Source organism: Phoca vitulina, unplaced genomic scaffold (genome assembly GCF_004348235.1).
Source record: "Phoca vitulina isolate PV1807 unplaced genomic scaffold, GSC_HSeal_1.0 scaffold67, whole genome shotgun sequence".
Lineage (NCBI taxonomy): Eukaryota > Metazoa > Chordata > Mammalia > Carnivora > Phocidae > Phoca > Phoca vitulina.
The window spans coordinates 1,597,847-1,610,937 of NW_022589770.1; the positions used below are offsets into that span (position 1 = coordinate 1,597,847).

General features: G+C 45.1%; 1 protein-coding gene across 1 annotated transcript; it reads right to left on the reverse strand.

Annotated features, from left to right (window-relative positions):
• Positions 1-11,571: 11,571 nt before the first annotated feature.
• Positions 11,572-12,126, reverse strand: LOC116624439 (ubiquitin-conjugating enzyme E2 E3-like). The gene has a single exon (XM_032392346.1). The coding sequence runs from the start codon at positions 12,124-12,126 to the stop codon at positions 11,572-11,574; it is 555 nt and encodes a 184-aa protein (XP_032248237.1).
• Positions 12,127-13,091: the final 965 nt, after the last annotated feature.

A 13,091-nucleotide genomic window follows, 5' to 3' on the forward strand; every position in this document is an offset into this window, starting at 1 on the left:
AAAGGGCCGTCCCCCAGCCCAGCAGCAGCACCTAGGAACTTCTTAGAAATGCACATTTCTAGGTCCATACCCCAGACCTATTGACTCAGAAACTCTGTAAGTGCAGTCCAACAGTCTTAACAAATCCTCCAGGAGATTCCAAGCCACGTTCACCTTGGAGAACCACTATTTTAGCCGATGTACAGCAGGGCAAAACTCCCCTATGGACAGGATGCTTTGCTTCCCTGAAAAATCAAACCCAAGCCAAGACTGTCGCCACCAGCAAAAGGAGGATGAAGACAGGAGCCCAAGAGAGACCATCCTCTTTTTCCCCTGGTCATTACCAGGAAACCAGGGGCTCAGAGTCTGCTCGCCCTCTTCAGTTAGGAGGGAAACAAGAAAAGTAAGCAAGGATTTTTTTTTTTTTTTGGATCTAAGACAAAGTCTCCAGGCTCAGAATTGTGGCTGCAGGAAGCAGGGACACCCAGGCCCCCCCCGACAGTTTTTATTGGATGTCTAATAGTCCCTTAGGGGGCGCCTGGGTGGTTCAGTCGGGTTAAGCGTCTGCCTTCGCCTGGGGTCACGGTCCCGGGGTCCTGGGATCGAGCCCGCATCCGGCTCCCTGCTCCGCGGCAAGCCTGCTTCTCCCTCTCCCTCTCCTGCTCCCCCTGCTTCTGCGCGCTGGTGCGCTCTCTCTCTCTCTGTCAAACAAATAAAATCTTAGGGGGAAAAAAGGTAGTAGCCTTCTGAAGACTCACGTTTTAAAACATAATCATCATACCATTATCAACATCTCTCCCAACCAACAATAATTCCCAATATCAGCAAATATCCAGTGTTTCCTGTTCCACATTTGTCCTAAAAAGTATTTGCCTTCTGAAGTGGGATTTAAACAAAGGCTACACATTGCAACTGATTGTTAGGTTTCAATAGGAAATCCGTACGTTTCTTCTCCAGCTTTTGCTTAAGACATTGGGTGGCCATGAAGAGTTTCCTTTAATCTGAATCTTACTGATTGCACCTGCATGTTATCTCCTCTGTTCCCCACAGCCTCGCTACTAAAACGTGGAGGAGCAAGTATCTGCGTCACTTAAGAGTTCCTCAGAAATGTAGAATCTTGGACTCCACTCCAGACCTACTAAATCAGAATGTGCATTTTTAACATTTTTACAAGATGCCCAGGTGACTCAGCTCCTGTGAATTGGTAGTGAGAGCCAGAGTTTTGGTTTAGGTTCTGTTTTTCCCCCCTTTAGGGAGGCAACAGCGCTTATTATTTCTTAACCGGGCACACCTGCTCCTCTCTCGCCCGGTGGGACTGCTCAAGTCTGCGGGGACTGGCGCGTCCCTGTCCCTCAGGCCTCCGGAAAGGTGGCCACGCCCGAGGCTCCGCCTCCTGCCCGCCCCATTTTCTGGTCCCGCCGCGTCCGGTGAGCACACCTACCCACAGGGCTCTCAGGGCTCTCTCTGCTCATCGTGTTCGAACGTCTTTTTGTCTAATCCTGACCTGCCCTTGGTCTTTCAACTTGCCTTCTCAGCTGCAAAGAGAACAGATCTTTCGCGGAGGTTCAGCCTGCACCTTTAACTCAACAAGTCCAAGCCTCAGTCACAATTTTCCCTCCTAGCTTCCCTTTTGGGTCAGTAACCTGGCCATCTTCTGATCGCTCAGGCTAGACTATTTGAAGTGGTCTTCTGTTTCCCCCCTCTTTCATGTCCTACCTCTTATTAGTAAACTCTTAATTCTCCTGTATTTGTCAGCCTTCATTAGGTTATGCTGGAGTAAAAAACAGTCCCCCAAAAATCTCAGTGACAAGACTGTTCTATTTGTTTGCTGACATTCTAAGTTGGGGTGACTGCAGTTCTGCTCTGCTCCACGTGTCTTCTTCATTCCAGGAGCCCAGGTTGAAGAAGCAGTCCCGATCTGGCATATGGCAGAGGGCACCGAGGAATGGCAGAACTAGGGATCGATTTCAAAGGCTCTGGCGGTCACGGAACACACCCATTCCACCACATTCTATTGGTCACAGCCAATGACAAAGTCAAGTCCCCTGACTGGGTTAGGGAAGTGTGTTCAAGTATCTGGAATCAATAGTACAATCTATCACAACTCCTTTTTTATATCTGAATTGCATCCCTTATTTCAATTCCCTTTCCCCTGGCCTTAAACTTCCCTTCTCTCAGCATAAAATCCACCTGCTCTGGGAAGCCTTTCCTGACACCCTCAGACAAGGTCAGAGCCACTGCTGTCTGTTGTCGTGGAACCTGCACTTTTTTGCGGCACACTTGTAATGAATTATTTATGCAATCTTCAATGTCTGACTTTCCCTCTAGACTGCCAGCTCCATGAGGGCAAAGACAGCACCTGTTTTGCTCACCACTTTATCCTTGGCCCCTAGAAAAGTGTCTGGGCATGGAACAAGAGCTCGATAATCACATGTAGATGAGTGAATGTCTGCTTTAGCGAGCCCCTGTTCCCTTGCAGGCTAGTTCTCTAACAGAGTAACACCTTCTCTGTCAAGAAGCCGCGGTCAAAACCCACATTAACAAATTCCATGCACTGCAGTCATAGGCAAAAGCCTCAGACTTCCAATCAGAATTGACTGACTTGTACTATATATACATCCAGTCCTAACAAATTGTTTGTGGCTTTCCAGTGTAGATTAGAGAAAGGAGAGGGGCCCAGGGACGAGGGCAGGAAGTGGCCTCTGACAGTCCGTCCATAAACTACAGCAAATATGGCCATGTTCCTGATGTGGCCGCAAGAACGTGTGGTCCTGGGGAGTCCCTGCTTCCTGCAGCCACGATTCTGAGCCTGGAGACTTTGTCTTAGATCAAAAAACAAACAAATAAATAAATTATAAATGACGATAATAAATACATAATAAATAAAATCTTAAAAAAAAAAAGAATGAATGGGGAGGAAGTTGGTTTGAGGGTACAGGTGGAAAACACTGGCCTTAAATGGATAAGTGCTGAAACTGGGTGGTAGACATAATAGTCTCTCTACTTTGTATGTGTTGAGAACTTTCCATAAGTTTAGGGGCACCTGGGTGGCTCAGTTGGTTAAGTGTCTGCCTTCGGCTCAGGTCATGATCCCAGGGTTCTGGGATCGAGCCCCGCAGCGGGCTCCCTGCTCAGTGGGGAGCCTGCCTCTCCTCCCACTCCCCCTGCTTGTGTTCCCTCTCTCGCTGTGTCTGTCTCTGTGTGTCAAATGAATAAAGTCTTAAAAAAAAAAAAAAAACTTTCCATAATTTTAAAAGCTAAAGAAGCAATGGACTTCACTAAACAGGGGGGTCCCCCACAAGCACCCATGTAGCCAAGAGCACCAGAAAGGCAGTGTGAGTGAGGGCGAAGGGCTCAGCCTTTAGCAACGGCTACCATTAAAGCAGCATTTCTGGTTGAACCTGTGGTTGTTACCTGTCCCCTTCATTCCAAGGGCACAGGATGGCAGGGAGTTACCCTCCCCTGAGGAAGCAAATGGCAAACGGCCTGAGAGGGAAATCCTCTCGGGCCTGTGCATGAGAAGGCCCTTTAACCAGGGAGCCTTTGGTAAACGAGCTCTTGGCAGACTGGGTGGGGTCCAGGTGGTGCCGTGGCCACAGACTCTCTGGAACCAAGAAGCTAGAAAGGTCAGGGACTGGTCAGTGCCATGCCTCCCAATCCTCCCCAACCCTTGAGGCTAGGCTCTCTGATTCCTGAGTTGTACCTTGAGGGAGTTGACCCTGGCACATCAGACATTCTACCCATTGGAAGGGATGCATCACAACAGCCTATAAACTCCATGCTTCCTTCACTCTGCCTTGTCTTCAGCCTTTCAAAGACCAAGAAAACTTGGGGAAATGAAGGTGGAGTAAGTCAAGATGGAAGAAGTCAGGTGGGATAAAATGTGAGTACCCAGGTGACCTATTTTTGGTGAAAAAGAAAGGTCCATAGATCAGCCAGGATCTTGAAGGACAGTTATGGGACTTTCCTTTAGTATAGGAGAATCTTGAGCAAATTTCAGCCTAAGAGAAAGGCACCCAGGTAGAGGAACAGATTTAAAATGTAAAGGAAAAATAAAAGGGTAATTCATGAAACTAGTTCCTGAAGGAGATGGAAAAAGGTAGAATTGAAAACTTAAGAGCTTGCAGTTTACCTGGAGAGGAGAAAAGGCGTGGAGTAGACACATGTTGTTTTATCTGTCCCAGCGTCTCTTCCTTTTCTGGGACTTTCCATGGCTTCTTTGATGGGGACTGCCCACCTCCCACCTTCCCCTGCCCCTACACCATTCAGGTGGCTGCCATAGGAACAGTCATGGTAACACACTGTGACCCCAACTCTGTGCTAGAGTTTGTTGGTCCAGCAGTGGGTTTTGACCTAAGCGGGCTGATCAGAATGCATCAGGGGGAATCTGGGATCAGAATTGAGCTCTTGCAGCTCTGACTGCCTAATGGGATAGAGATTTGAACCTGGGCACTATTGATGACCTGTCCCACCAGACGGATGGACAAGGTGGCAGAACTGGTCAGCAGTGCAAAGAAATAATGAAGCAGTTCCAAAAAGAACTGTCTAGACAAATGGTAGTCCAAATGGAAAAAAGAAGTCCCTAGCTCCCACTATGCCCAGGGACCTAGCCACATACAAGTGTTCCCAAGACACCCCAGGACTTTTATAGGGAAGTCACATTTTTTCTGAAGCTAGTTTGAGTTGGGTTTCTGTGACTTGAAACCAAGTATCCTAACAGAATTCTATGCCAAGGAAGGGGGGAATGTAGAGTATATAGGAACACCTGGAAACATGTTGAGAATGCTGAAAAATTGGGGCAGTTCGTACTTCTGAGAGAAGTGGGAGAAAAAGTTGTCTAAAAATAAGAGGTCCAGGGGCACCTGGGTGGCTCAGTCCCTTAAGCGTCTGCCTTCAGCTCAGGTTATGATCCCAGGGTCCTGGGATCGAGCCCTGCATCAGACTCCTTACTCTGCGGGAAGCCTGCTTCTCCTCTCCCACTCCCCCTGCTGTGTTCCTTCTCTTGCTCTGTCTCTCTCTGTCAAATAAATAAATAAAATCTTAAAAAAAAAAAAAAGAGGTCCAGATATGAGGTCAGAGGCCTTGAAGAAAGTGAAAAAGATTGAAACCAGTGAGAAGATCATCCTTTTTCATTAATTCTCTAATCATTTTAACAACTGGAAGCAAAGATCTAGTATATTCTATGGATGGGGACAGTCATTGCCAGGAAAGTTCCAGATGAGACACCAAGAAGAACCAAGATCTTTCACCTTTCTCATTAGCAATGAAGCCTGGGGAACACATGATCTAGAAGTTTGAGGATCCTTGACTCTCAAGTGTGAAAATTGGAAGAGATTTAATCCTAGAAATATTTGACAGTTCCCAAAATGAATGGACACATTACAATTTCTTTTCACATGAAAAGTTGCCAACATCTTTTAGGATGAGCATTTTGAAGAAAACTTTGACAGGATTTGTAGTAACAAGCTTAGAGAATAACTTGGGCATCTCCTCGCATATAACAACTCATGACAACAACTCAAGTGGCCCCCGTTCTGGCGTCAATCAAGAACAAGAAGCAATCGGAGCCACGGTTCTCCTCCCTGCTCTCTCTGCTGCTCCAGGGGTCCATGTGATTTCCTACTGGATAAGGGGCTCAACCAGATTCAATCCCACTCTCAATTTCCAACCATGGAAGAAACTGCTGGAACCCTAGGGACAATTGTTGCCAGAATTGCCATATGAGCTTATCAGGCGAGAGGGTTATCTTCTAGCCTCTAGCTAGACACAGCCTCCGCTCACCTAAGGGGATCAGAACCTGAATTCCAGGGACACCTGCGTGGCTCATTTGGTTAAGCATCTGCCTTTGGCTCGGGTCATGATCCCTGGGTCCTGGGATCAAGTCCCCGCATCAGGCTCCTTGCTCAGCAGGGAGCCTGCTTCTCCCTCTCCCTCTGTTCCTCCCGTTCATGCCCGCCCTCTCTCTCTCTCTGACAAATAAAAAGAACCTGAATTCCATTTGCATGAATAATAGTGACCAGGAAAGCTCTGCCCTCAGCAATTCCTTGAAAAAAGTTTTTTGCCACAGTGCATAATAAATATTTTTTATTAATCATTATTATGTATATTGATCTTTTATACAACATATAGTGTATATTATATAATACATGTAAATAAATATACATAATACATGTAAATAAATAACTGAAACAAAGTTACATTTAATGGAATTATTGATATGTTAGGGTTTAATTATGTCCTTCCATTTTTTGTTTTGTTTTGTACTTGTTCACCAGTTTTCTTTTTCCTGTCTTGTAGGTTACTTGAACTTTTTCTAGAATTCCATTTGGATCTGTCTGCAGTGTTTATAAGTGTATCTCTTTGTGTAGTTGTCTCCGTAGTTGCTCTGGGTGTTATATAAGTTAGCACAGGCTCCTAGTGTCATTTTACCTATTCAAGTGAAGTACAGAAAACTTACCTCCTTTTACATCCTTCTATTCTCCCCATTTATAATATAATCGCATTAAATATTTTCTCTACATCCATTTAGAACCACACCAAACAGTGCTATAAATTTTGCTTTAACCATCAAACATTTGGGCGCCCGGGTGGCTCAGTCAGTTAAGCATCTGCCGTCAGCTCAGGTCATGATCCCAGGGTCCTGGGATCGAGACCCGTATCAGGCTCCCCGCTCAGCAGGGAGTCTACTTCTCCCTCTCCCTCTGCCCCTCCTCCCTGCTTGTGTGCTGTGTCCCTCTTGCAAAAATAAATAAATAAAATCTTTAAAAAAAAATAACCATCAAACATTATTTTGAACACTCAAGAGGAAGAGGCAAGTCTGTTGTATTTACCCATATTTTTGCTCTGTTCTTTTTCCCTAATGTTCTAAGCTTCATTCTTTTATCGTATACATTCTGTTTAAAAAATGTTCTTTAGGGGCGCCTGGGTGGCTTAGTCGATTAAGTGTCTGCCTTCGGCTCAGGTCATGATCCTAGGGTCCTGGAATCAAGCCCCACACAAGGCTCCCCACTCAGCAGGGAATCTGCTTCTCCCTCTCCCTCTGAAATAAATAAGATCTTTAAAAGGATGACTACAGGACATTTTTTTTTTTTTAGAGTGGGTGTGCTAGCAACAATTCTTTAAACTTTCTTTCCTCTGAGAATGTCTTGTTTTCCCCCCTCATCCAAGAAAGATACTTTTTCTGGGTATAGAATTCTGTGTTGAGTTTTTCCCCACCTCCCTCCCATCCAGTGCTTAAAAGAAATATTACACCACTTCTTTCTAGCCTCCATGGTTTCTGATGAAAAATCCACTGTCTTGCAAACTGTTTCTCCTAATAAGTAAGATGTTGTGTTTCTCTGGCTGTTTTTAAGATTTTTTTCTTTGAGGTGCCTGGGTGGCTCAGTCATTAAGCGTCTTCCTTCGGCTCGGGTCATGACCCCAGGGTCTTGAGATCGAGCCCTACATCAGGCTCCCTGCTCAGCGGGAAGCCTGCTTCTCTCTCTCCCATTCCCCCTGCTTGCGTTCCCTCTCTCGCTGTCTCTCTCTCTCTGTCAAAAAATAAATAAAATCTTAAAAAATAAAAAGATTTTTTTTCTTTGTCTTTAGTTTTCAGAACCTTAATTATGTTGTGTCTTGATGTGAATTTCTTGGGGTTCAGTCCATTTGGAGTTTGCTCAGCTTCTTAAATCTGTAGGTTTATGTTTCTTACCACATTTGAGAACTTTCCAGCCATTATTTCTTCAAGTACTGTTTCAGTCTTGAGTTCTCTTTCCTTTCCTTCCAGGACTCCAGTGACATGAATATTAGATTTTGGGCTTTTTTGTTTTTGTTCTTTGTTTTTATTTTTTAAAATTATTTTTTAATTTTTTAAAATTTAAATTCAATTAACTAACATATAATGTATTATTTGTTTCAGGGGTACGGGTCTGTGATTCATCAGTCTTATATAATACCCAGTGCTCATTACAACACATACCCTCCCAATGTCCATCACCCAGTTACCCCATCCCCCCACCTCTACCACCTTTTTTTTTTTTTTTTGGTAGATCCCAGTTCCCTTAGGTTCTGTTCATTTTTTTAAAATCTATTTCATCTGTTGTTCACATTAGGTAATTTCTATCTTTCTTTCTTTCTTTTTTTTTTTAAAATATTTTGTTTATGTATTTGACAGAGAGAGACACAGTGAGAGAGGGAACACAAGCAGGGGGGAGTGGGAGAGGGAGAAGCAGGCTTCCTGCGGAACAGGGAGCCCACTGTGGGGCTCGATCCCAGGACCCTGGGATCATGACCTGAGCCGAAGGCAGATGCTTAACGACTGAGCCACCCAGGCGCCACTAGGTAATTTCTATCTTTCTATCTTCTAGTTCATTGGTTCATTTATCCCCTCCATTCTACCATCCAGCCCACCCACTGAGCTTTTTATTTTGGTTATTGTATTTTTCAGTTCTAAGATTCCCATTTAGTTCTTCTTTATAGCTTGCATTACTTTGCTGAGACTTTCCGTTTTCTTGCTAAGTCCTATTTTTTCATTTATTTCAAGCATAGTCTTAATTGCTCACTGAAGTATTTGTATCTTGGCTGTTTTAAAATCCTTGTCAGGCAGAGAGGGGTCCGGCTGGCTCAGTTGGTGGAGCATGCCACTCCTGATCTCAGGGTTGTAAGTTTGAGCCCCATGTTGGGTGTAGAGATTACTTTAAATAAATAAATAAATAAAATCTTAAAAAAAAAAATCATTGTCCAGTAATGTTAACCTCTCCATCATCTCTGCTTTTACATTTTTTTTTCTCACTTTGAGATCTTCTTCATTCTTGGTATGTTGAGTGATTTTTTTTTTTATCAAAGCCTCAATATTTTTGTATTATGCAAAGTTATGCATAATACAAATTATGGATCGGGCGCCTGGGTGGCTCAGTTGGTTAAGCGACTGCCTTCGGCTCAGGTCATGATCCTGGAGTCCCTGGATCGAGTCCCGCATCGGGCTCCCTGCTCGGCAGGGAGTCTGCTTCTCCCTCTGACCCTCCCCCCTCTCATGTGCTTGCTCTCTCTCATTCTCTCTCTCTCAAATAAATAAATTAAAAAAACAAAAAACAAATTATGGATCTAATCTAAACCTTCTGTCTTCGCTGGCTTCCTCTGAAGGGGAAGGGGAGGTCCTACCAGGTGGAGATAGATACCCAGATCATCCAACTGACACCAGAGAGGGGAATCTTCTTTACCGATGGTGGGGGTGGATGTCCAAGTTCTGCATATAGTCTCCATGGACTTCACAGGGGGCAGGGGAGGCTCTTGACTGGCCAGCTGGGCTGAAAGTTCAACTCCCTACTGAGCTTTCTCTGACACCCCCTCCCCCATCAGGATTGTTGGAAAACCTCAGAAGAGCCTGATAAGAGTGGAAGTCTAGGTGTCCACTCAGCCTTTGCTTGTATGGTTGGGGTTGGGCCATGGTTTGTTTGTTTGTTTTTCCTGTGGTGTTTGGCTGGAGCAGAATGTTATTCTCTAAATGTTTCTGCCCTGCTAGACTTCCCCTGTCTTGTCCTCTGACAAGAGTAAACAAGCTTTTGTTGTGGAATTTTTGGTCTATGCCTATTGGCATTTTGAGTGGCTGGCTTCTTCACTTCCAAGTTGGGGATGTGTGAGGCAAGAAGAAAATGCAGAGAAGTCCCCACCATACCATTCCTTGGGTCCTGACGTCTCTAGTCAGCCTGTCTTCTCTCCACCTTTCAAATACTTGTTTCATATACAGTGTCCAGAGTTTTTAGTTGTATTTAGCAGGAGGAATAGGGAATGTAGGTCTATTCCATATTCCTGGAACCAGAATTCTAGGGGAACAGATTTTTAGAGCAAGCTAGTGGTCTCCCCAGACGAGCGGCTGCGAGGGGGTGGAGATAGAAGAGAGAAGACAAGCAAGGACTGAGTCCTGAGGACTCCCATGTCCAGAGGGAAGAGGAGGAGGAGCTTGAAAGGCAGCAAGAAGGGACAGCTAGGGAGGTAGGAGGACAAGCAGAAACATGTAAGATAACTATAGTTAACCACCTTTTATTTTTAAAAAATTTTATTTATTTATTTGACAGAGAGAGACACAGCGAGAGAGGGAACACAAGCAGGGGGAGTGGGAGAGGGAGAAGCAGCCTCCCGCGGAGCAGGGAGCCCGATGCTGGGCTCGATCCCAGGACCCTGACCTGAGCCGAAGGCAGACACATAACGACTGAGCCACCCAGGCGCCCCTTATTTTATTTTTAAGATTTTATTTATTTGAGAACAAGAGCAGGAGCAAGAGGGGGAGGGACAGGGAGAGCCGTATGGGGGTGGGAGGGAGGGAGAAGTAGAGTTCCTGCTGAGGGGGACGTGGGACTCGATCCCAGGACCCTGAGCCGAAGTCAGGCACTTAAGGGATTGAGCCACCCAGGCATCCCTAGTTAACTACCTTTTAAAGGATAGCATAAGTGAACACAAAATCCAGACTGGAGCAGGTTTGAGAAAGAATAGAAGCAAAGTGAAAGAAGAAAGTTACCCAAGCCACCTATTGTGTGATTCCATTTACACGAAATGTCAGAATTGGCCAATGTATAGTGACAGAAATAGATTAGTGGTTGTCTAGGGCTTGGGTGGTGGGGTAGTTTGGGAAAAATAGAGATGGGAAATGACCGCTATGTGGTATGGGGTTTCCTTTTGGGGTGAGAAAAATACTTCACAATTAGATTTTGGTGATAGTTGCACAACTCTGGGATATATATTTTTTTAAATATTGAATTGCATACCTTAAATGGATGAACTGTACAGTATGTGAATTATATTTCAATAAAGCTGCTTAAAAAAAGGGAAAGGGGAGAGGGAGAAAAAAAGAAATGATACACATTGGGAAAACATGTAGAACTTTTATGCAGGGCCAATTTCCCTTACATAAACAGCTAATAATCCAATAGGGAAAAAATGGTAAAGGATGGAATAGAAGAATACATTAAAAGATGCTTGATTCATAGTAATAGAGCTATAAATTATAACTACGTTAAAATAACAGCTATTTCATCTATCAGACTGACAAAATCCCAAAGTGTGGTAACACCTGCCAAGACTTTATTTTTTATTTTTTCAGGAGCATGTTTATTGTGTCTGAGATGATCCATCAGGTGCTGTCTGAGCTAGAAAGGGTAAAAGGAAAGCCTCTCGTTACAAACTGACAAAGTGAAAGCTAAAACATTTTTCACAATAGCATGAACCATACACTCAAATAGATCTGGGTTTTATAGAAATGACCTAATTCCTAGTCCTCTCTGGCTACTTTTATAACTTTATATAGATAATGAATTAGGCACTGTGATATTTGGTGGACTTCAGGATCAGTATCCCTAATACTCCACAAAATACATTCTTATATCCCAAAGAAGCAAGACTTGCAAGTAGGCGTGGCAAACCTAACTACAGCTACAAAGTTCTACTCTCGAGGCCAGCATTTATCTCTTGGGGGAGTCTTCCAGCCTCCAAAGGACAAAAACAGGGAGTGGCTAGAATCAGTACAACATACACACAGAAGGCTGTCCTGGAAAAGCTATAAAATATGCGGCACAGCCAGAAGAATCCTTGGGCTCCTTCACACCGCATACAAATTATGAATTACGCCGCCTCGCTCTTGCTCTCCTGTCTGGCTCTCCCATCGTGTTTTGCTCTGTTGGTCGAATACTGAGCGGCTATGCTTCGGACCAGAGGATCCATAGGGACGCCGTGTGTCAAATGAGAACAAAGTGACAGCAAAACCTTTGAAATAGTCCAAGCAGGACTCCAGTTGTTGTTTCTGGTGCAGAAAGTAACCACTGCTACCTTAAGTGGATAATAGGGTGAAAAGGTGATATCCAGAAAAAACACCCCACTATCATAGACAGAACCCGGTGGGCCAAGTATAGTTGGTCTCCATTCATAAATGTGCTCTCCTTTAGGCCGAGCACTGTAGTTAGAAGGAGGATCAAGGTTTCCTTCAGCCAGTTCCTGCTGAGTCCTTTCAGCACTGGTTTTGCTAGAGAGTGCGGTGTTTTTCTTCCGCAGGGTGGCAGAAAGTTTTCTTTCTTCTTCTTCTTCAGGCTTGGGAGCCGCTCGCTCTTGCTGGTCCACATCAGAACCACCACGGCCGGTGCTGGGGCTCTGGTCATCAGACCTCTGCCTGTCCCTGGACATCTGGGCGAAGTGATTTCTTAGAACATTCTACCGCCCGATCTGCCCAGCTTGCCCTTGCGTGCCACTAGGGTGTGTTGCGAAGTGGGGAACCCTCCCTTAGGGAAATGGAGGCAGCAGGGGAGGAAAGAGGGGAGGGAGAGGGAAAACGAAGCGGAGGAGGCTCTGGCCGGGAGCGTGGAACATTGGAAGTCGGAGGGGATTGTGCGGGGAGCACCGCCTCTCCGCCCCAAGCACCTTGGGGGGGGGGGGGGGGAAGGGGGTTCGGAGCTCAGCTGGGAGAAGACATGTGCTCCTAGCTCCTAGCGAGGCAGAGGGCCCAGAGAGACCCCTAGAGCCGTGTTTCCCCCGCGGCCCGCCTCCCGGCTGGGTTCGTCCCAGCCCGCAGCCCGCAAGGTGCAAGGTGCGAGGACACTGGCCAAGCCTTCAGGGGAGCAGGTATTCTCCTGATTGCTAGTGCGAGCGTGAACGGTGACAGCCCTATGGAGAACAACTTAGCCGGAGCTATCAAAATTACAACTGTTGTACCCTCAGACCAGGCATATCGACTTCTAGTCATTTACCACTTTTACTTCCAGACATGGGAAATGACTTGCCCGCAGGGTCGCTGTGTAATTGCAGCTTTCTTTGTAATAGTAATGGACTGGAAACAACTTAAATGTCAACTAGGAAATCTTAAAAAAAAAAAAAAAAAAAAAGGTATTCTTTAAAAAAAAAAAATGTCAACTAGGAGGAGACCAATAAAGGCAATGAGGAAGCTCTTTATGTGTTAAAAAAGAAAGTTCCCTATGATGTATTGTTAAGGGCAAAACAAAAAGGGCAGCATGACATATATGGTGTGTTGTCATTTATATTAAAAAGGAAGATGGGATACATTTGTACCACCAAAAAAACAACCTCTGAATGTATCAACAAACTAATACTACTAAACAACTGGATGGTGTGAGGTGGAACTGGAAGATGGGGTG